Source organism: Apteryx rowi, unplaced genomic scaffold (assembly GCF_003343035.1).
Source record: "Apteryx rowi isolate R43461 unplaced genomic scaffold, aptRow1 scaffold_8, whole genome shotgun sequence".
NCBI classification, from domain to species: Eukaryota; Metazoa; Chordata; class Aves; order Apterygiformes; family Apterygidae; genus Apteryx; species Apteryx rowi.
In genome coordinates, this window is record NW_020451093.1 from 2,630,729 (window position 1) to 2,651,732 (window position 21,004).

At 39.7% G+C, this 21,004-nt stretch overlaps 1 protein-coding gene and 1 long non-coding RNA gene across 6 annotated transcripts in view; one reads left to right on the forward strand and one right to left on the reverse strand.

Moving 5' to 3' along the window:
- Positions 1 to 5,266, reverse strand: part of DARS (aspartyl-tRNA synthetase) — a 39,251-nt gene extending 33,985 nt beyond the window's left edge. The window contains exons 1-2 of one of the 2 annotated variants that reach the window (XM_026088955.1): positions 5,154 to 5,266; positions 3,969 to 4,026 (exon numbers count right to left, since the gene is read on the reverse strand). In XM_026088955.1, coding sequence (XP_025944740.1) covers positions 3,969 to 4,026; positions 5,154 to 5,243 — 148 coding nt within the window. In that variant the 5' untranslated portion in view covers positions 5,244 to 5,266. Of the gene's footprint in view, positions 1 to 3,968; positions 4,027 to 5,153 lie in introns of those variants that run through there. The other variant, XM_026088956.1, reaches the window with a different exon arrangement.
- An 88-nt stretch (positions 5,267 to 5,354) lies between these two features.
- The window catches only part of LOC112977109, a 180,734-nt gene continuing 165,084 nt past the window's right edge, over positions 5,355 to 21,004 (forward strand). For 3 of the 4 annotated variants that reach the window (XR_003257334.1, XR_003257336.1, XR_003257337.1), the window contains exons 1-2: positions 5,355 to 5,502; positions 13,540 to 13,632. This is a non-coding gene — a long non-coding RNA (uncharacterized LOC112977109). The remainder of the gene's footprint in view (positions 5,503 to 13,539; positions 13,633 to 21,004) is intronic. The other variant, XR_003257333.1, reaches the window with a different exon arrangement.

Below are 21,004 nucleotides of genomic sequence, written 5' to 3' on the forward strand. Positions count from 1 at the left end.
CTCTCATTTCTCAAATGCCAATGGTTCATGGTATTATCTACACTTGCTAGTGTAAACAATCCTTTGTCACTCATTCTCTCTTGTCCATGCAACATGTTGCAGCTAGAATCTTCCCTTTGTACTCTCACATGCCATTTCACCTAGAAATCCTTTCAGTTCATTTCTGCCTTTCCCATGATAAAAATGAAGCTTCCTGTTCTCACCTTAAAGGTTCTCCTGCCTAATTTTCAGACTACCCACTTACTATTTCACAAATGCAAGCTGTACTTACATCTTCTGTTTTCTTGCCTCTTCTTTCCACATAAATACCTACAAATATTTGGATATTGCAAAAATAAAAGACGCTTTAAATCATACTACAGCTGCAGAGAAGACAAGGTAATGTGGATTTTAAATAAAGATTAGCAGCTTGAGTTCAAACCAAGCACTCCATAAGTCTGAATTTACACTTCCAGCCCCAATTCAATATCCATGTTATTTCATCTTCACTGCCATTTTGAATCACATTCAAGGGTAAACTGACCCTATATTTCTTCTTTTGTTTCCTTTATGTACAACACAACGTCTTCTTTCAGCATATTAAATATCCTTACCTTTCTTTCAGAACCCTAGCCCTTTCAAAACATGAGAGGATAAAAACCCCCAAACCCATGCAGGTTGTACAAATCAAAATCACATTTTATCTCCGCAACAAATCCCTGTCTGTCATATTAGCTTGTTTGCTAAGTTCATCTAACCTAGATCACAGGGTTTCAAAAGGTATGAGCAATATTTCCGCTGTTCCTGTGAAGTGCCAGCATCATTACCATGTTGGATAAATTTTAAAAAGAGAAGAAGTGGAAGATAAGTTGAATAAAAAAATCTGAAAGCCAAAAGCAGTGTAAGATGAAAGTAGCTTCCAGGGAGGGGAGATGAAAGTAATGGGGCTGAAGGGAGGAAAAGGGAAAGGCAAATGGAGTTTTACTAGCAGTCGTAGCCTAAAGCAGGCAGAAAGGACTGTAGAGACATGATGTAAGGGGAAGTGAGTGCACCAGATAGGCAGGGCAGCCAACATTAGCAGAAAAAAGACTTCAGTGGGCCAAGAATGAAGGCACAGGTGCGTGTGAGATCAATATAGCAGGGTGGAGTACCTATGAAAAATTTGGGAACAAGTGAAAAAAGTTTTATTTGGCCTGGAAAGGAACAAGAATCTTTGAGTACAGAGGAACGACAACAACCCTATCCCTTGGAAAGGGAGAACAATTTGCCTTGATCAGTCTAAGCTTTTTAGCGTCCCATGTCTGGCCAGTGTCCTCAGTACAGTGCAGCTACTACAGTAAGCCTAAGAGCGACAGCGCTGAGGACATCAATCACGCTCCTGCCCATGACTGTGCTGTCTGTACCGCCTGTTAGCTCCAGTTACCAGATTGTATGTGGATCCGCGCATATCACACCATAATTCATTACTCGGACTTAGAAATGGCACATAGCCACACGAACTTCAGAAAGAAACAAAATTAACACAATAGAAACAGATGGGAACACCCACATTTGTGCCTCCCTCCCCTCCCAGTAGTTTCTCTAAGACAGTCAATCAAAGTAGAATACTTTGGGGAACAGCACATATATCCTGCTGATATTAAGTGATGAGTTCAAGAGCTCTCCCTGGCAGTAAGTACTGAATCCTTAAATAAGAGGGTATCTACCTTGAGGAAGGGAATAGGCTGGTCCTGATTTTTTTTATTATTACAGACTTTTTTTTTTTTTACTGTTACTTAATTTTGGTGTTCTGGGTAACCATCTCCTAAAAAACTAAACAGCAGGAATAGAAGTAGGTCCTATATTAAGTCCAATGGAAAAACTCCTCAACCTTGTATATTAGCTGAGACTTTTTTTACGGGGACGGATGGTGAAGGGGGCAACAGAACACTCGGCCTTTTTCATATCACTTCCCATAGGTTTTACCATTTGCTTTCTGAATGTATGTTCTCCCCCTCCCACTATTTTGAGTGTTTCTTTTGAATATGAGGCAGTCAGCAGGGCAGACTTCTTCCAAGAGAGTAGAAATGGATGCACCATCTGAACCTGCCACAGTTTGGGGCTTTCACAGAATGAAACCGGCACAGGGGTTATAGCTTGCAGATAGCGAGGCAAGTGCCATCACAGAAGCATGCAGGGAGAGGCGATCAAACAGGGCAATCCTTCAGATTAGTCAGTGATGCAATTTAACCAGTCAGATGCTAACTTTGAGAAGTTAGCTTCTTCTTGTTATTGTACTTTCTAGGTTGGGACTCCACAGCTACCTAAGCCAACATAACTTATGGACAGCTGTTTTCCTGCCTCCTCCAGCACTCATTAGGCCCCTAGCCAACATTTTTTTCCACATTGCTAAGCTGGCTAAACAAGTCGTTATTATTATTAGCATTTAAGTATGCTGAAATGGATCAGAAGACCCAGCATGAGGCAGAGGGAGACCACAGCAGCCGGACTGGCTTACGTTTAATAGAACTTCAACTTCAGTTCCCTTTCTTCATAGCTAATACATATTTTATTCAATAATGATTGCTGATACAACATCTAGTGACTTGCTCATCCTGCTACATTCTTGACATGATGATCCCCTTGAATTGGTTTCAATTTATGATTGCTTTTCTGGCTCCTCCTCTTCCTATATTCTCCATTTCCCTCCCTTAGGGAGGTCAAACAAAACAATCATTCCAGGGAAAAAAAAGCTCACATAACAAATAATATGACTTTTTTTTTAAACATTCCATTATGAAGAAGATACAAGAAGCCAACCTATTACCTTCTCTCATTTTGCAGTTTTACTGCTTCATGCTTTGAAGAACATGAACAGAAGATTAGTATTTCTTAGGATGTTGGCCTGGGACATAGTTCTCTAGCTGACCAGTCTTTCCAAATCCCAATCTCCCACCCCTATAAAATGAGTATTTCCTGAATTTGCAGTGATGTGAATAATGATAAAACCCACTGATAAACATTTATATAACATATATTTATACATACATATATATATAGAATGGATTTGATGCTCATATGCAACAAAGGCCATAAAAGCAGAGAGATATCTTACTCAGAGAGAGTATTGTTGCAGCAAGCCATAGAACTTACTCCAAACAAAAAAAAAAACCTGATACCCCAGGACTCAGTACTTTTAGTGTTAATCAGTCTTATTGGAATGGTATGGTACTTTATAAAAAAATAATTTAATCCAAAAAAAGTCAAGTCTGCTGTGGGGGACGCAGACAAAAATTGCCAGCAATTTCAAAAGGAAAGAGCTAAGCTTACTTCAAGCTTACTTTAAGCTGACAAATTTTTCTTCATTTTCATTGTGGTGTATGAAGATTCAGTGCTAGGATACAGTCCAGCATTTCGAAGTATGGCTTTTACAGGCCAATGTTAATACCCAGTAAACTACTTACTATGTGCATCTACTACTTTAGGCTTCAGTTTTTCCCCCACCCTAAAATATATCTTAAAATCACGCAGGCTGGAAGAGAGCTACGGAGGTCTCTAGTTCAGCCCCATGCTTGAAGCAGGTTGCTCAGGGCCTTGTCCAGGCAACGACAAAGATGGAGATCCAACAATCTCTCTGGGCCCAGCTCCAATATCTGACCACCCAATATCATCCCTCAGCCTTCTCTTCTCCAGGCTGAACAAGCCCAGAGTATTCAGCCTCTCTTCAGAGATCCTGTGCTCCAGTCTCCTGACCATTTTGGGAGCCCTCCACTCGACTTGCTCCAGAATGTCAATGTCTTTTTTGCACTGGAGAGCCCAAAACTGGACACAGCCCTCCAGATGCAGTCTCGTGAGTGCCAAATGTATTCAAACAAAGGGAAAGAATGTCAACAGGATTTCAATGAATGAAAAACAGTTTGGAAAATGATTTTTCAAATAAGTAATGAAGATACCTAATACATAACTTCTTCTTTTCCTCTTTTTTTAAACTTTTTTCATTTTTAACTGACCTGTTTTCTCTTGGGATTGTATCATTGATGACACTCCATATCTTTCTTTAGCATAATCCTAAAATGGAGGTGAGAAACATACAAGGATCACATATCAAAGAAGTGCGCACAAAAGCATGAAAAAAATCATTACAGGTAATGCAAAATAATGAGATATAATATTAAAGATAATAAATTTCTGTTTCAGACTCTTAGTGATACCCAAGTGAGAGGAGTTAATTGTGCCCTGTAGGAAAAAAAACCCAACCCAACAGCAAGCATTCATTAGGATCATTCTTTGATTATTTGTAAATATATGTGACTTCTATACAGATGTCAATATGAATACTTATGAAGTACCTACTCCTGAAAATGTGTTTAAATCCTACAGAAGATCCATTGCTAAATATATCCTTCCCATATTTAGCTGCACTGAGAAATCCAGCAGATCGTATGCCAGTATCACAGCCAAAGCAAGCCTGGTAGACCACTAACAAAATCTATTAGGTGACACACAGGCAGATGGAGCCTTTTAGGGAAAGGGATCACAATTCTAGATACAGTCTTCCCAAAAAGTTCACTCATTTCTAAAAAAAAAAATCACCCCAAAAAACAAAAAAAAACCCCACTTTTTATTTCTTTTCATTCTGTTCAATATATGAACAGAGGATCATTTTAAATGCTTTATTTGAGAGTCTGGGTTCCTCTGCTTTTGATGAACAGAGACCCATGTGTAATTCCCAGCGAAGCCACCAATACTCAAGACTTCCTTACTGCTGCTGCTGCATTTTCCACCTCCCAAGGCAAAGCAACCTCTCTTTTATAACAAAACGAAGCGGCGCCCATTATTAACGTTTTCTTTTGGAAGAAGCACCGGCCTAGGACTTTTCACCCTGCCCCGCGATCTCCCAGTGCGGGACCCAAAGGCCTCCCATGCCGGGGCTGCCCCGGGGTTCCCGCAGGCGATTGCAACGGGGAAGGGGCGCAGGGCGGCCCGAGGGGGGCTCCTCCCCCGGCACCCGGGCGGGCCCGGGACACCGCAGGGGGCGGAGGCCCTCGCCCGAGCACGCACCCGGCGGCAGGAACGGCGAGGCCAGGCGAGGCCGAGGCCGAGGCCGAGGCCGGGCCCTGCTCCCCGCTCCGCGCCGCTCCCCCCTCCGCCCCGGCCCGCGCTCGCCCCCTCCCTCTCTCCCTCCGGAGACCCACATCGGCCGCGGGCGGCTCGGCGCTCTCCGGGCGGCGGTCCTGGCCCTGGCCCTGGCCCTGGCCTTGGCCGCGACCTGCCGCGCTCGGCATCTCGCTGCAGCTGCCGCGGCGCCTCACGGCTCGGCCCCGCCCCCGCGCAGCGCCACGCCGCTTCCGCGCACGCGCCTCTCGCGAGAGCGGCGGCGGCGGCAGCTGCGGGGCGGTGCGTGTTCTCCGTCCCATCGCGAGAGCTGCCGCTCCCGCGCGGAGGCGCCCAGCGGCTCCCGCCCCGCCAACGGCTAACGGCTCCCCGCGGGGGGAGGGGCGGGCTCGCCTCAGCGCAGCCGCCAGCTCTGCTCCCCTGTGACAGGTAGGGCCGACGCAGGCTTTGGTTCGCCAGTCCCCCTCCTCCCCCCGGAAGACTAACAACGACCGAAATTATCCTTATTATCTTCACAAAACGGCCACCTCCGTGACAGGACTCAGCGCTTCCAGACACGCACTGCGATACTGGGCCAAAGTTTGTCAGGCACAGCCGAGCTGGCTGAGGCTGTCAGCGGTTGTGCTCATCTAGGCCGCAGCTCAGGAGCCAGGACAGAGCACAGCGGATGGGTTTGGTCCGCAGTTGCCCTAGTTTGCAGTGTGACACATTAGGGTGTGAGGTGTCGTTAGATTTGTCGACTACGGTGACAGAGGCAAGCTTGTGCTGACATACTGGGTTGGATTGAGTAGCCGAACCAAAGTGAAATTTTGTCCTGTCTTGCAGGTAATACCTATGTGCCAGTGCTCACCCTGATAGCAATTTACTCTCCTGTCAGCCTGCTAATGCTGCTTATTAGTTAGCTAAAAAACAAAGTAGGTCTCGTAATTTGGGGAGAATGAACATAAGAGCAAATCCAGGTGTTTCCCTCTGGCTGGGTGCTTAAATCAATGCTGTAGTATGAGGCTAGGACTTGCTGCAGGTGCCAACTTTCAAATGCCTAAAATCAAAGTTCTGAGCAGCTGTTGAATCCTATGGCCATAGTTTGTTTATTTTTTGCAATACGAGAAGAGGGAGTTGGCAGTCCTGATTTAAATTGCAGTTTTGAATTTTCACATGTGACTAACAATCCCTCTTGCACTATCGATTGGTGTTCTTCATTTCCTGCCTTGCAGTTGTTTATTGTACAGCCGTTTGTACTGCCTTGGTTCAGTGTCGCTTCTTGTGGGAATCCCCTTGCAAAGTTCCCCTACTGTCTCTGTCTTATAGAATTACGCACTTCGCTGCAAGACCACATAGTTTTCACAAAATCCTTTCTTCTCATGCAAAGCACTGTATTGCAAATAATTGGGATCCAGCAGCAAAAAAGATAAATGACAGTCAGTTTACATACCTCTTCACCACAAGAAACAAAGTTCTGAGAGTATCATGTAGTCTATTTAAACAATAATGTAACAGTAATAAAACACTTGGTGTTCTCAGGGCTTGTCCCTTGTGTCTTTTCTGTTACCTGTCATCTGGAGTACAAGGCTGAGCAGAACCACTGCTGAACCTTAACTGCCAGGCAAATGCAAATCTTGTGCCTCACCACTGAGTAGACAGTACCATCTGTACCACACCGAAAGTGCCCTGTAATTCTCGACATTGCACTGACTTTGCTCCAAAATTCATTAAAAACGAAACAACCCTGTAACTCTTATTTTTATGCTGGAAACCTTCCAATGTGAATGGCATAATGACTATTATCTATATGGGCAAATAATCTGAAGGTGGTTGTGAAGGAAGAGCCCTTTTAAAATAATGAGGGTGTTAACTGAAAACAAAAGATGACCCTTTAAAGGCACTCTAGTTAACTATTTAATTACCGGTCTTTTAAAAAGCATTTTGCAGAATTATACTCTAAGGTCATTTCTCCAGAATCCCTTTCTCTTGCAATGTAGGAACACTTTTTTTTTAGAAAAATATTCTGCAATACACTGAAAATAGAAAAATAAATTAGTTTTAGAAAGAAAAGCTTTACTGACAGTATTTATTTTCATATTTGGTTAAATCCTTCAAAATTTGTGAACCAATTAGGAGTTTTGGCAGGAATTTACTCCAGTCTTTACCATATGCATCTCACAAAATTTGTTGCAAGTTTCTGTAAAGAAAACAAAATACTATATAAAGGTGATGTAGCTTATCTGCTGCACCTTCTGTTTCACCGCACTGTTGTTGAAAATCATTTAATTGGAGCAGTACCTGCAGTGAACCTTAGAGTGATAAGTAGGAGTAAACCCACTGCTGGGCCCAGGTTGGAGGCAGAGGGGCTGGGAGGCCAGCGCCGTCCCCTGGGGCTCTGCTGAGGATTACCAAATGGAAATGACATCACCCACAGCCAATCCGGGGGCCCTGCGGGGATAGCTGGATGGAAGCCATATTACACTTAAGTAACAAGACATGACATACCATGTGCTAATGCTAAATAATTCATCCCTCAGGCATACAGTGAATCGCAAAGCCAAGCTGAGACCTGGTCAACAGTTTGTAGTTTAAATTAAAACTGGCTTTTCCATCTTAAAGGAAGAGAGAGAGTTGTCAAGTGTTGTGATTAGAAGTGGAATGTAGAAATCCTCTTCTCTTCTCTTCTCTTCTCTTCTCTTCTCTTCTCTTCTCTTCTCTTCTCTTCTCTTCTCTTTTCATTGACCTGTTATGATTTTATCCTATCAGAACATTTTTTTGTGTGTGATTTTAGGGTCTGTCAATGAATACTGAAGATGTACTCCACATACCTATTAACATACAGGGATATTTTAAAGCAAGTTTTAAGTCAGCATAAATAGTATCATCTAATGTATCCTAGATATTTAAACATTAGCAACCACAATGGCCTAAACTGAAGCTACTCCAAAATTTGGTCATATGTGTAACAGTGTTACAAAGCTTAGATGGGCATTTCCATAGCAGAATCATTAATGCATCTCATTAGGGATCCAGAGGCATTTGCTTCTGCTTAGGGTGAAGATCACACCCAGTCAGCCTCTCTGTACTTGATGGTTTGAATTAGCAGTAGACAGAGACTGGACATGATGTCAAATACAGCATTTCTTTGCCTGCTGTTGGCTACTGGAACTTGCATAGCTTAACCTTTCCAACTCAATGATCCAACTAAGCTTGGCCAAACCTCTGACACACCTTTGTTAAGACGTAGAGCTGTTTGTACATAAGAGATGAGTGTCACAATATGCTAAGCAACACTTCCACTGAAATCAAGCCAAAGTAATCAGCACCTTTCATGATCTATCCTTATGCATTTCTTTACAAAAATGGTGGCTCAAATATCCTTTGATATTCCAGCATACTCTTGAACAAGAAATGGACATTTAAATATACACTGCTTTGGTGGGAAGGAGGTAGGAGTTGCATTTATTTTAGGATAAGAAATTAAAAGGGCCTCTGGCCTGTGGAATAAGTGAGAATACTTACCTAGACTCTACATGTTTGGCTAGTTAAATCCTGGAGAGCATGAACTGCTACAGTGTTAAAATGAGCATGTGGAAAAAAAGTACAAAACAAATTGGTAGTGTCTCTGAATGGCCTTCAGGGAATTCAGCTTTATTGCTACAATAGTACACTTTCCAGTATGCAATTACTCGTTGTCATGGAAAGGGATTTTAAAGATTTCTCTTCTTTTGCATGCTGCGAATCATGCTTAATGTAAGTAAGAGGTTGCATTTGTATTTTTCTTCCCATGTTCATTTACTTATCTAGGTTCTTGTATGATCCTTAACAGGCCAGTATCTGATTTCCCCTTAGATAAGAAAAAAATACTAAAGAAATGCATCAGCAGCTAAAAAATGAATATAGTATTTATTTTTAAGTTACGTAGGGAAAACTCTTCTGTTTATAATTTTCAACCTTGGTAAAAATGCATTTTTGTAATTGATCATTCTTTTTTTACTCAAACATTTGTACAATGAATAACAAAGGCTTTGCATCTAAATCCAAGTAGGAGCAGAATCTGGCAAATCTAATTCCTTCCTGGATTTTCGCAGCTCTACTTCCTTTAGGAAGTTTTTAGTCAATGGGAAACAAAGGCTTATTGAAAGGATTAAAGTTACCACTATTCTCTTTGTTTTACAGCTTCAATCATGGTTTTCCTCTAGTAAACAACATTTGCAATTAATAAAACTTCTAAAAAAACAGGAACTTTGGGGAAGTACGTGCTTATGATAAGCAGCAGGATTTCTTTTAACAGAACTCTATACAAAGGTGTAGTCTTTTTAAGTTAAGACAATGATAACAATCGAGTTTCTCAATCCGTTTTAGAAGTATTCTGTCTGATAAATACAAGACAACATGCTCTATAGTCAGGATGGGCAATACATTTAAATAGGATAAATCTCGTCAACAGTTTATTGTGTCTCAAAATGATTTTAAATAGCTGCAAACAACTCACATATCATGTCATGCATAAACCTAGTAATCATGTCTAACACAATGAAATATCTATGCCCATTGGACATGCAGCACTGCATATATTTATGATCTGTTACCCATAAATTGTTTATTGTTTCCTTTATATGATGCTTGAAAAAGGCATTTGGATAGCAGTTATCTGTGCATGTATAAGAACACATGGAATATTTAATCTTCATAATTTAGCTTTTACTGTTTTGTGTCATGAAATATTTTATGAATATTTTTATGTTCATGTCAGCTATATTTTTTGTTCTTGCTTTATGCATTTACTCCCAAGGAATCATCTACTGACAGGGGTAAACTGAGGGATACATTGTGACTTTGTTGACAGTCCTCCCTGGAGGGCAGTGTGGAGCTGCAGGATGACTGGGACTGAATGTGTTCAAGGAAACATTCATTTCACGAACAGCTCAGCTATTGTTCTGATCCAAGTGTTCAAGTCCTTTTCTGGGGTGGCTTATGTCCAAAGGGTGCTGAAAACAGCAATCTGGAGAATAAAGGAACTGCAATTCTGACTGGCCCCTTAAGTACAAGCCCATTGTTATTTATTAAATGCCATTTCTTACTTACAAAAAGCATCTTAAGCCATTATCTTCCCGATAGTAATTTTTACCCTTATATCTCACGTGTAGGCAGATTTTTGCTTTCATTTTTTTTTTCAAGTAAATGTGCTTTTGCACTGAGAGTGTCTTTGCTAACTTCTAATGCAGAGTAAACGTCCGGTGAAGTTATAAACCTTTAGAAACAGAAGGTTTTAATGGGAATTCTGACTCAGACTTTCTTTCAGTGGCAGAAACAGTGCTCTGTTATCAGTAAAATGTGAGTCAGGCATTAAATCTGATCTTTGAGATCATCCATTAAGAGTAAGTGTTCTTTGTTCCAGTTTAAAACAAACAAGAAACAGAGACGAGTCATCTAAATGATTAAACGTGACTTGACACAGAGGATGTTAAATACTATTTTTCAGACATTTTCCTACAGCAATTATGAGCTATTTTGTAAACAAAGTCTACTGTTGGTTAAGGGTGCTACAACAGACATTTTGCATGTACACATTGAATCAGACTCTGTGAAGATAGTCACATAGAAATTTGTAGGTTAGTGTAAGTGGATGGACTGATTCCTAGAGGAAATAAACGTTAGCATGAGAACAACAGCTGAACTAAAATCCCATAAGCCAGGAAAAACAGCTACACAATTACACTAACAGGTGGTTGGTTTCAAAACAAATTTCAAGGTCTGACAGCTCTGTGCACCTGCTTTGGGCTGATTTCTTTTAAGGACTTGGATTTGGCATGAACCATTGATAAAAACCATAATTCTTTGTGTCTGAGAAAAGTCATCATTACCATATAGTGAAGATAAACTGCTAAAGCTTGCTAAAAGTAGTACTTAGCCAAAAGGTAATATGGGTCATTCTGCAGACTCTGTCATTATAGCGCAAGCTTTTCTCTACCGGAGAGCTTCAGGCAAGCACAGTTGGGGTCAAACCTCTCCTTCTGTAAACTGAGATAATTCCATCTCACTAGGGTGATGCCATTTGAATTAGGTATGAATTCAGCCTTTACCTTCACCATCATAAGAAAAATAAAATTTTATTTGATATGGGATTTGGCAAAAGATATTCAACAAATACCTTTTTGTTATAATCTTTTTGTCTAGATTTCTTATGATTGTTAACATTTTATCTGGGGAGATTTCTTTTTTGTTTATATTTGTTCTCAATTTATTGCCATTTTTTTTCCTGATCTTTGAACAAAGAAAGGATGGTAATTTTCATGTTGGGGAAAAAATGTAAACACACTTTTATCATTTAAATTTCTGTACTGGTGGTCCTTTATGGATAGCTCCCACATGTCTGTAAGAAATAATACAGATTTTAAATTTGATCAGAATAGATGCACAAATGTAGTGTTTTGACTTGAAGTTAATTAGTTTGCAGGGAATTGAAATGAAATTTTCAAAATAACCTGAATACCTAGATAGTCAAGTTCCTCTAAATTTAAGGTAGTGGAATCGCATAGAATGCAGAGTTTATCACATCTTTGCAAGGCCTGGGCCTTCATTTTGAACACCTCACTGTGCAAACCTAACATATGTCATGTTTTTATGTGATACATTTCTGAGTTCTAGAAATATGCTTTGTTCTTATAGAGTGAACAGGAGAATATGATGCCATATTCAGTACCAATTTTCAACTCTGAGCAAACAGTGTGATTAAATAATATGCATATCTGCAGCATAGTACTATCCTAGGGATACTAATATGAACTGTATAGTATACAAACTGCAGCTGCTTTTCATGGCTGTACTCCCTCTCTCCTCTTTCTGCTGAGCGAAACTTGCAGGCATTTTTAAACTTTATGGAGTTTAGGATTGTGGGGAATGCATACAGAACTGCTAGTTCATTGCTTTATCCTACTCTGAGGGTTTCCCCCTACCTTTTCCTCCTTTTTATAGCTCATAAAAGTGATGAGTATATGGTTCACAGTCCATAACAGAGAAACAGATAAACAGGGTGATTAACCCATCATATTCCATCTCATTTTTAAAAGCAAAAATACAAATCCTGCATGACAACATGTTTTCGTTTTAACTGTCCCTTGTTCAGAGTGACTAAATACTTTACCTGACAGCAGGGTTGCTTGCATAAGCTTCCGTTTTCCAGACCTTGACAGATTACTCCATTTTTGGATTGTTAAAGACATTCCTGTTAATTTGTGTTTAGCTGCTGTATATGATTTAACTATATGACTGTGAAGCTCTATCTGTTGATTATTCATACTCTTACAGTTAGATTTCAGATTCCATGATCGGTATACTTGAACCCCACTGACTGGAAGATAAAATAATGGAAGATACTAAGTTACACCTGCTGAAATGTACTTAAAACATACATCTTTCAATTTGTTATATCAGATAGCTATGTTTACAGTGGTTTTGCCTGGGGTGTCAACATAAGACAGACTCTAGCAAAAAGCCAAAGCCTTAGCTGCCTTCTTTGAGGAGGAACAGTTATTGAAGCTGAGCATTAAGTTCAGTAACTCAATACAAGGTTTCATTACTTGAAGGATCAAGCTGCAGAAAATTTTTCAGAGAAGATCATGTGTATGAAAAATATGAAAATCTGCAGATTTTCCTTAATGAAATCTAACAGCAAGCCAGTGGCAGCAGCCTTTCCTACCAGTTCAGCTAGGTCTGGAAGAGGCTGTCCACAGTACTCTCTTAAAGGTTAACTTGTGTGGTAACCTGCATTTACACCATATTAAGTATAATGTGAAATCACACCCTCAGACCATCTGGCCAAACTACTCATGCAAATACATCACTGTCCGTTTCGGACAAAATCATCCAGGTTAGCAAAGCACTGCTGTTTAAGCTAACCTGGCTGACCTTACCTGAAACAGAATGGGAAATCCTGTCATGAACAAAGAGCAGAGAAAAGATTAGTAATCTCCGCTAATGTTTAGTGTGATGAACAATTGAGAAGGTGCCAGTGGGCAGTAGCTTCTACAGTACAGCTGTTTGCAAATGCGTGTTTGTCTATAGAGTGAATAATTCTGAGAAGATTTGCATCTTGAGTTTTCTTCTTTTGGAGACTATCACTGTGCTGACTGCCCTGCTGGACCTAACAATACTGTAACAGTCTTTCCATCCAGTATGAAGACTGCTTAGAGTTGTGTTATACTTTAATATATCTGTAGATTAAACTTGCTGCCAGATGATCCTTTCCCACTTTGTTTGAATGTGGATCTAATCTTTTCAGAAGCTCAGGACAGCTCAGGACTTATCTTTGAATGCTCTTCTCAGAGACCTCGCTGTTGAGAGTGCTCAGATTTGGAAAGATTTGACCCACTTTGGAAAGAAAGGAGAACAAATAGAACTGGAAGTGGGAAGGTCACCTTTAATAGCACGTGAACTGCTTCTTAACAAGCTTTACAGTTGCTTTGTTTCTTCCTCTCCTAGTGTTATAAACATGGCAAACCAAAGGAAGACCTTAGAAAACAACACAAGGAAGCTATGAAGGCTGTTGAGAAAGCAAAGAAGCCAGCTGGACCGGTTAGTGTTAAACACAACATTGTCTAATAGTTGTATTGTGACGCAGAACCTCCAAGAGGGAAATTTGTTTTTCCCTTTCTTTTACACCTTTTTCGTTTATAAGAGGGAGATCTTGTCCTGAATTCTTGTGTTTCAGATGTTACACAAACAGCAGTTAGATTAGATATGTTGTGTGCATCCATCCAGTTTACAACCATACAAAATCTAGTGGAAATTACTAACAGCAAGTGAAAGTATGTTGATTTATTCTTTAAGCAAAAGTATTTGAAAATTTCTTTAGCATGAAAATCCACGTTTTAGGAGTTCTTTCTCCTGTATATTACAAATGCACTTCTGTCTGCCTATTAGTAGTATAATAATTATATGTTACACTTGTAAAGCACTTTTAATGTTTTTGTTTGAAATACTTCTGTAAATACAAGAAAGCAAATGACTGGGCTTTGCTAGTTTATTATTTTTTAAAACCTCTCAGAAACTGTAATTTGTGGAAAATGCAACAGTTCTTACCTAGTTTGGGGGAAAAAAACCCTTCTCCATGTTGATTTCTTCCTGGTTTCTATATGTTTTTGGAGGTATTTCTTAAAAAAAAATGTATTAACCTCTGTATAGTTTGGTCCCTGCCTATTTAGAAAATTGCCTTTTCCTTAGTGCATATTTCCATAGCTGTACCAGCAGAACACAGGCTTGAGTTAGTTCAGTTACTAGAAGGGCGTTCTTTGTGAGGGGCTTTACTCTCTTCCTTTGTCTGCACTATTTGGAATCTTTGACCTTCAGGATTCTTGGACCTTATCTATTTAACTTACCTTAGAAAGACCTAGAGATCTGATAAGGGTTAGACCTTCCACAGTTGTGGGATTAAGTGGATCATTTTTTGGACTTGTAATTTTGATTTCTTACTTTCAGCTTTGGAGATGAGAAAAGAGTTCTAGTTATCTTCCATGAACTGTTGTTTTTAACTTGTATAAAAGCCCTAAGTCCTAGATCAGTAAGTAAGATAAGCAGTGATTTATCCAACTTTTACAACATGTCTGTCGGGAATGAAATATCATGCAATGGCCCGAATGAGAACAGTGAGGCAAGTTTTCATTCACACTATTTGTTTCTGAAGAGAAGAGGAGATCAAACTGTATTTAGATCAGATTTTTTTTTGTTGTTCTGAAACTTTCAATGATCTTACCATGTAGCAAAAGGAGGGTAAATAACTTCCTTAGGTTTCTGCCTGTATACAATGGCTAATAAAGACCAGAATGCCTCTAACTGTAGCAGATATGTTGACTTCGCATGCACTGGTGTATTCACCCCAAGGTTTCAGTGCTGAGAGGTATGATTATTGTGCTGTAAACACTTTTTTTTTCTTTTTTTATTATTTAATTTTGAAGAGAAGATAGAGATTATTTAAATTTGGGAGAATTTATTTTTACCTGAAACTTTTTTATTGAAGCATGATGTCAATGCTGACTACATACAACATGTTTGAGCATATGGTAAATATCAACCACTGTCCTAAACTAAGAGAAAAACACAATAAACAGTCTTGTTTTTCAAAAACACCAGCCTTGAACAAAGGCTGTCACAAATGAACTATTCTCAAAAAGTTCATCAAAAATGATCATCTCCAAAGTTCTTGAAAGAGATTCAAGATACTGTGTTCTTTTAAGAGTGAGGTGTAGATCAATCTGCTTCTAAAAGAAGATGATGAAGAATACATAGAAGAACCAGAAAGCAAAGTGGGTAGTTGTCTGCCATCTACTGCAGTTTATTTATTTTTTTCACAATTACTGCATTTATTTGTGGCACTACAAACAATGTGGATTTGAGTGACTCCTGGGAACAAATTGTTGCATCCAGTTGGGATTGTTTTGTGATATAACATTTCCATAATGACATGTGAGATCAAGTCATTCTGATTTCTATAGTTCATCCAAAAAACCCCTCAAACCCTTAGTTATGGATTTTTAACAGAGCATTTAAAAGAACAATTATTTTAAAGCAATCTGTATTGATCTTTTTCAAGAGGACATGAGAAAAGCATTTAAATTCATATAATAATGATTGTTTCCAACAGTAGGAAAATGGAAATGCAAGAGTTTCTTTCCTTCTTGTCCATTTTTGTCTTTCTACTTTGATAAAGGAAAACACTAATGCATGATCACAAGGTGAACATTAAGAAAGATGTATAAAAAGACTTGCTGTTCAAAATACATGAAAACTAAAATAATAAAAGCATTTTACATGGAATAATTTCTGCACATTTCTCAGTAGCTGTAAATCACATATTTTGAACAGGTACAGTGAAGCAAGTGAGGGCATCTCGTACTGAAAGCTCACTTTCTAATGCATAATAATAGGCAGGGTTCTGTTTGTATGCCTTACTAAATCCCTGCTATATGGACAGCTGCTTAACCCAAGGTTGAATGGGAGAGGAAGATTTTAATACATCCTTTTTTCACTTACTGTTTAGCTACTGAGCCTTCTGTTGAAAGAGACGCTCTTGTTTTTCTTGGCTTGGGCATGATTACTAGAACAAGCACTTTTCTCAGTGAATTTGGAAATATGTTTTTTTATATAATATCAAAATTCTGAACCTCATGCTTGGGAGGCTGTACTGTTGAGAGGGAATGTTGAATTATTAGTAGTTTGTGTTATTTTAAAGCTGAAGAATCAAGGAGATGGGATAATATTGGCAAGTCATAGGTTATATCTCTGTGTGAGAGTAAGTTTGTAGGTATCTAATGCACTATAACACTTCCTAGTTTGTGAGATCTAAAAAGGTGTTGGAACTAGGTAGCATGGCTGATGAATGCGAGTGATAAGTCTGTAATTAGATGTAACTATCATGTATTTTCAGAGTACTTATTACTAAAGTCACTGTAAGTTTATGTGGCATCCAGGATGCCTTTCTCTCTTCTCTGAATTGTGCATGAGTAGAAAGAGGAGTTACTCAAACCACATGGAAAGCTTTGTTGTCCAGGATGGTCTGCACAAGTGTTTGTACTGTCAGTAGTGACATAGTGGGAAGACAGGATATTTCCTGGCTCTCGAAAGGCTTTTCTGCCCCTTTCGTTCCTCCACCAGACAGCCTGTATTGATCTCCACTGTGTATTAGGTTCTGCTCGCAGGCAGATACGCTCATTTGGTACCTTTTAAAGTACCTTTCCGTTAAAGAATGGTAATAGGGGTAGGTGTTCCTCTGTCACTGTGTTCTGCCCATTGCCATAGCATTCAGTGTATCATCTCCCTCAGTATCTCTCTACCTCTCATTTGAAGACTGAGACATTTCTGATGTAAATTGAAGGATGTTTTCTTTTCCTGTTATGTCTTCAAGAGCCCAATTCTCCTTGTATACACTAACTCCCATGTGTAAATAGTAACTCTATCTAGTGTGGAAGCTATCTCCATGGTTGGTTAGGTTATTGAACTACATTTCTCATTCTGCACTTCATTTTTATTTTCAGAAAAGTGACCTATGGCTCTTTACATTAGGAATCAAGAGGAGGTTTTGCTGGAATATGTTTTGCAAGCTGAAATGTTTATGACAATAAAAAAGAAATTTTTATCTCTGGTAAAGGTTGGATAAATTTAGAATGTGATTTTATCCAGAGTAATTTGTCTCAAATTTGAAATTTGAATTCTGAGGTGACATCAGATGAGGTAAAAGTCATATGCATGCACACCAGGAATGAAAAGAAAAGGCTATGTGAGAGACAGCAAGCTGGAGCAGCTGGGAAGAAGGAGGGAGAATATAGGTTCTGCAAAGGGAATACAAAAAGGAAATCTTTTTTTTATAATAAGAGCAGCAAACAAGAATAATAACAGAGAAATAAATGCAGCAAACAAAAGGATTAAGAAAATGTAATCAGTTATACTCAGTGAACTGAGAAAGCTAGAATTGTCTTTATATCATCTAGTCTCTTGTACTTTGGAACTGATTCAAAGTACAGTAAACAACAAAAATGAGAAAATGGCTAATAAACTAGTTTTGACTTTGGATATTTGAACTGTGAAATGCCTTTGTTTTATGTATTTGTTTGTTTGTGATGTTATCTAGAAGTGGTGACTGATTTCTTCCTGTACAACATCCGTTCACTACAGCTAAAGAGAGGGATGGGACATTCGATATTTGTCTTGGGAATGAGAAAGTAATTTGTACATGCAAAGAGGACAGATTACCTATGCTATTGCTGTGGCTGTCCCTGGGCTTCTATATTGAACTCTCAGGCTTTATAAGTAAGAAGTGTCAAATACTTTTTCTAGAGCAGGTTGAGTAACAGTCCAAATTATGGTCCAATAGTCAAAGTTAAGGCTGTAAACTAAGACTGGCATAGAATAGCAAAGGAAAATAATCTTGTTTTAAGTCTCTCTGTAGGTGATACAGACTCTTCTACAAAATCAAAGAACCGTTAGTTGCTCTCTAACTGTCCTTCAATATCCTATGCTAAGAAGCTTTTGGTGCAGGATGGAAGTCATGCCTGTACTATCTTTCTGAAGCTAACTGGGCTTGAGTCAGATTTTTCAGTTGTTGCACAGAGCTCCTCATACACCTCTAGAATTTCAGAGAATAAAACCTTTCAGAACCTGAAGTTTTGGTATGCCCCATCTCTCCTCAGATATGACTTTGCTACTGTAAAGGCTTTTTGGTCAATTCCAAGTTCCAGACAGATTTTCTGTGAAATATACTGTGGTATAGTATATAGTATATATGAAGCTGGTAGCTCCATAGCTAGCAAGTAGAAACAAATTCATAAGGCTGTTCATCATTCGTAGTATCCTAGTTCAGACTTATGAGACATTTCAGTATAGCAACACTTCCTTGTCTTCGCTATAGTAATGAAATACAAAAAATAGTGATTCCTTTCTGCTTTGTTTGTCAAAAGCCACTTTCTGCTTAGGTGATTAATTGTGAGATATTGCTGTAGAAGAATGTGGGTTCTAGTTTACTGTCTCAAGAGCAGTAGCCTCAAACTGAATAGAGTACAGTCTGGAATCACTTGAAATCCTATGGCTTCCCAAAACCTTGAGAAGGCTCATGAAAACATGGCAGGAGCTCTGTAGAGAGAAATGGAGAGGTCTGATTACAAACTGGAGGAGAAGCTTTCTGTCCAAAACAAGTGATTAAACTTCATGTCTCCCCTTCCCAAAATCCTCTCCAGACAAGGTCAAAATTGTGCATAGGACTTAGTTCAGCTATTATAGTTAGAGTTTTAGTTTGTCATAATTTTCCATTGAATAGCAAGAAGTTTATATATTCAAGAAATCATTCTTTTCTTTTCTTTTCTTTTCTTTTCTTTTCTTCTCTTCTCTTCTCTTCTCTTCTCTTCTCTTCTCTTTTCTTCTCTTTTCTTCTCTTTTCTTCTCTTTTCTTCTCTTTTCTTCTCTTTTCTTTTCTCTTTTCTTTTCTTTTCTTTTCTTTTTCCTTCATTATGATCTTTTCCCAGTCTCTGTTATTTTTTTTTATTTTTTTCTTCTTACTCTTTTTCTAGAAGTTCCTCTCTTGATTTTCTGAGCTTGTTGTCAGGAATGCTTTGTTTTTAGCAATCGACAAAAGTTCTCAAAGGAATGAAGACAAATAGACTAGTGTTTGTCTGTGTTTTTTTTTTTTAATATTTCTTCTTCCCTTTAGAGTCTTTATATATTTTAGCCACTTGGAGAGGTATTGCATTTAAATACAGGCATCGTTACTGAAAACCGTGGATCTGTGTGTGTACAAGTAAGAGGACAATTGGCTTAAAGTCTGCTTCAAAAGGAAATTGTGTAGGATCCTGCAATCCCGACCTGTTTCCCTTTACAGCAGCAATGAGCTGAATCAGAAGGAAACCAATGAATTCTAGTTGATTTCCTTCAGTGCACCAAAGCTCTTTAAACATATACTGAAGAAGGGAAATGGAGTAGGATTAGTCCATTTCCCTTTGAAGCCAGCTGTGTGTTCACAGTGCAAGTATTGGAACACTATTTCACTTGCCTCTTTCTGGCTGTGGGCCAAACTGTATTATCATCTTGAACTGATGTGAGAGCCCAAAATATGCACACATAGACTGCTCCTGGACAGTGAGTTAGAAATTGATATTCGTATGGTAAATTGTTCTGCGTTGTTATTCTTAATTTTTTTTACCTTTGTTTGTCAGGGGACCATCTCAGTTTTGTTCATTAGCTTTGCCATAAATAGTTCTGGGGCCTTATTTTTCATTTTAGATTGACTTCAAATGGGAGTGTGAATTTTTATTATAGTGTTAAGACATTTTGTTGTTACTTTAGTGCTATTATTTTTTCGAGAGAGAAAAGTCCCAAATACTTCATTTTATACAGTGTAAGGCTTTCGACGCTGTCTCCCATAACATCCTCATAGGCAAGCTCAGGAAGTGTGGATTAGATGCGTGGACAGTGAGGTGGACTGAGAACTGGCTGAATGGCAGAGCTCAGAGGGTTGTGATCAGTGGCACAGAGTCTAGTTGGAGGCCTGTAGCTAGTGGTGTCTCCCAGGGATCAGTACTGGGTCCAGTCTTGTTCAACTTCTTCATCAATGACCTGGATGAAGACACAGAGCGCACCCTCAGCAAGTTTGCTGACAATACAAAACTGGGAGGAGTGGCTGATACGCCAGAGGGCTGTGCTGCCATTCAGAGACCTGGACAGGCTGGAGAGGTGGGCAGAGAGGAACCTCATGAAGTTCAACAAAGGCAAGTGCAGGGTCCTGCACCTGGGGAGGAATAACCCCCTGCACCAGTACAGGTTGGGGGTTGACCTGCTAGAAAGCAGCTCTGCGGAGAAGGACCTGGGAGTGCTGGTGGACACCAAGTTAAGCATGAGGCAGCAATGTGCCCTTGTGGCCAAGAAGGCCAGTGGTATCCTGGGGTGCATCAGGAAGACTGTTGCCAGCAGGCCCCTCTACTCAGCCCTGGTGAGGCCACATCTGGAGTAATGTGTCCAGTTCTGGGCTCCGCAGTACAAGAGGGATGTGGCACTACTGGAGCAAGTCCAGTGGAGGGCTATTAAGATGATGAGGGGACTGGAGCATCTCTCTTATGAGGAAAGGCTGAGAGAGCTGGGCCTATTTAGCCTGGAGAAGAGAAGGCTGAGAGGGGATCTTATTAACGTGCACCAGTATCTGAAGGGAGGGTGTCAAGAGGATGGAGCCAGACTCTTTTCAGTGGCGCCCAGTGACAGGACGCGAGACAACAGGCACAAACTGAAACACAGGCAGTTCCATCTGAACATGAGAAAAGACTTCTTTATTGTGAGGGCGACAGAGCACTGGAACAGGTTGCCCAGAGAGGTTGTGGAGTCTCCTTCTCTGGAGATATTCAAAACCTGCCTGAACGTGATCCTGTGCAACGTGCTTTAGGTGACCCTGCTTGAGCAGGGGGGTTGGACTAGA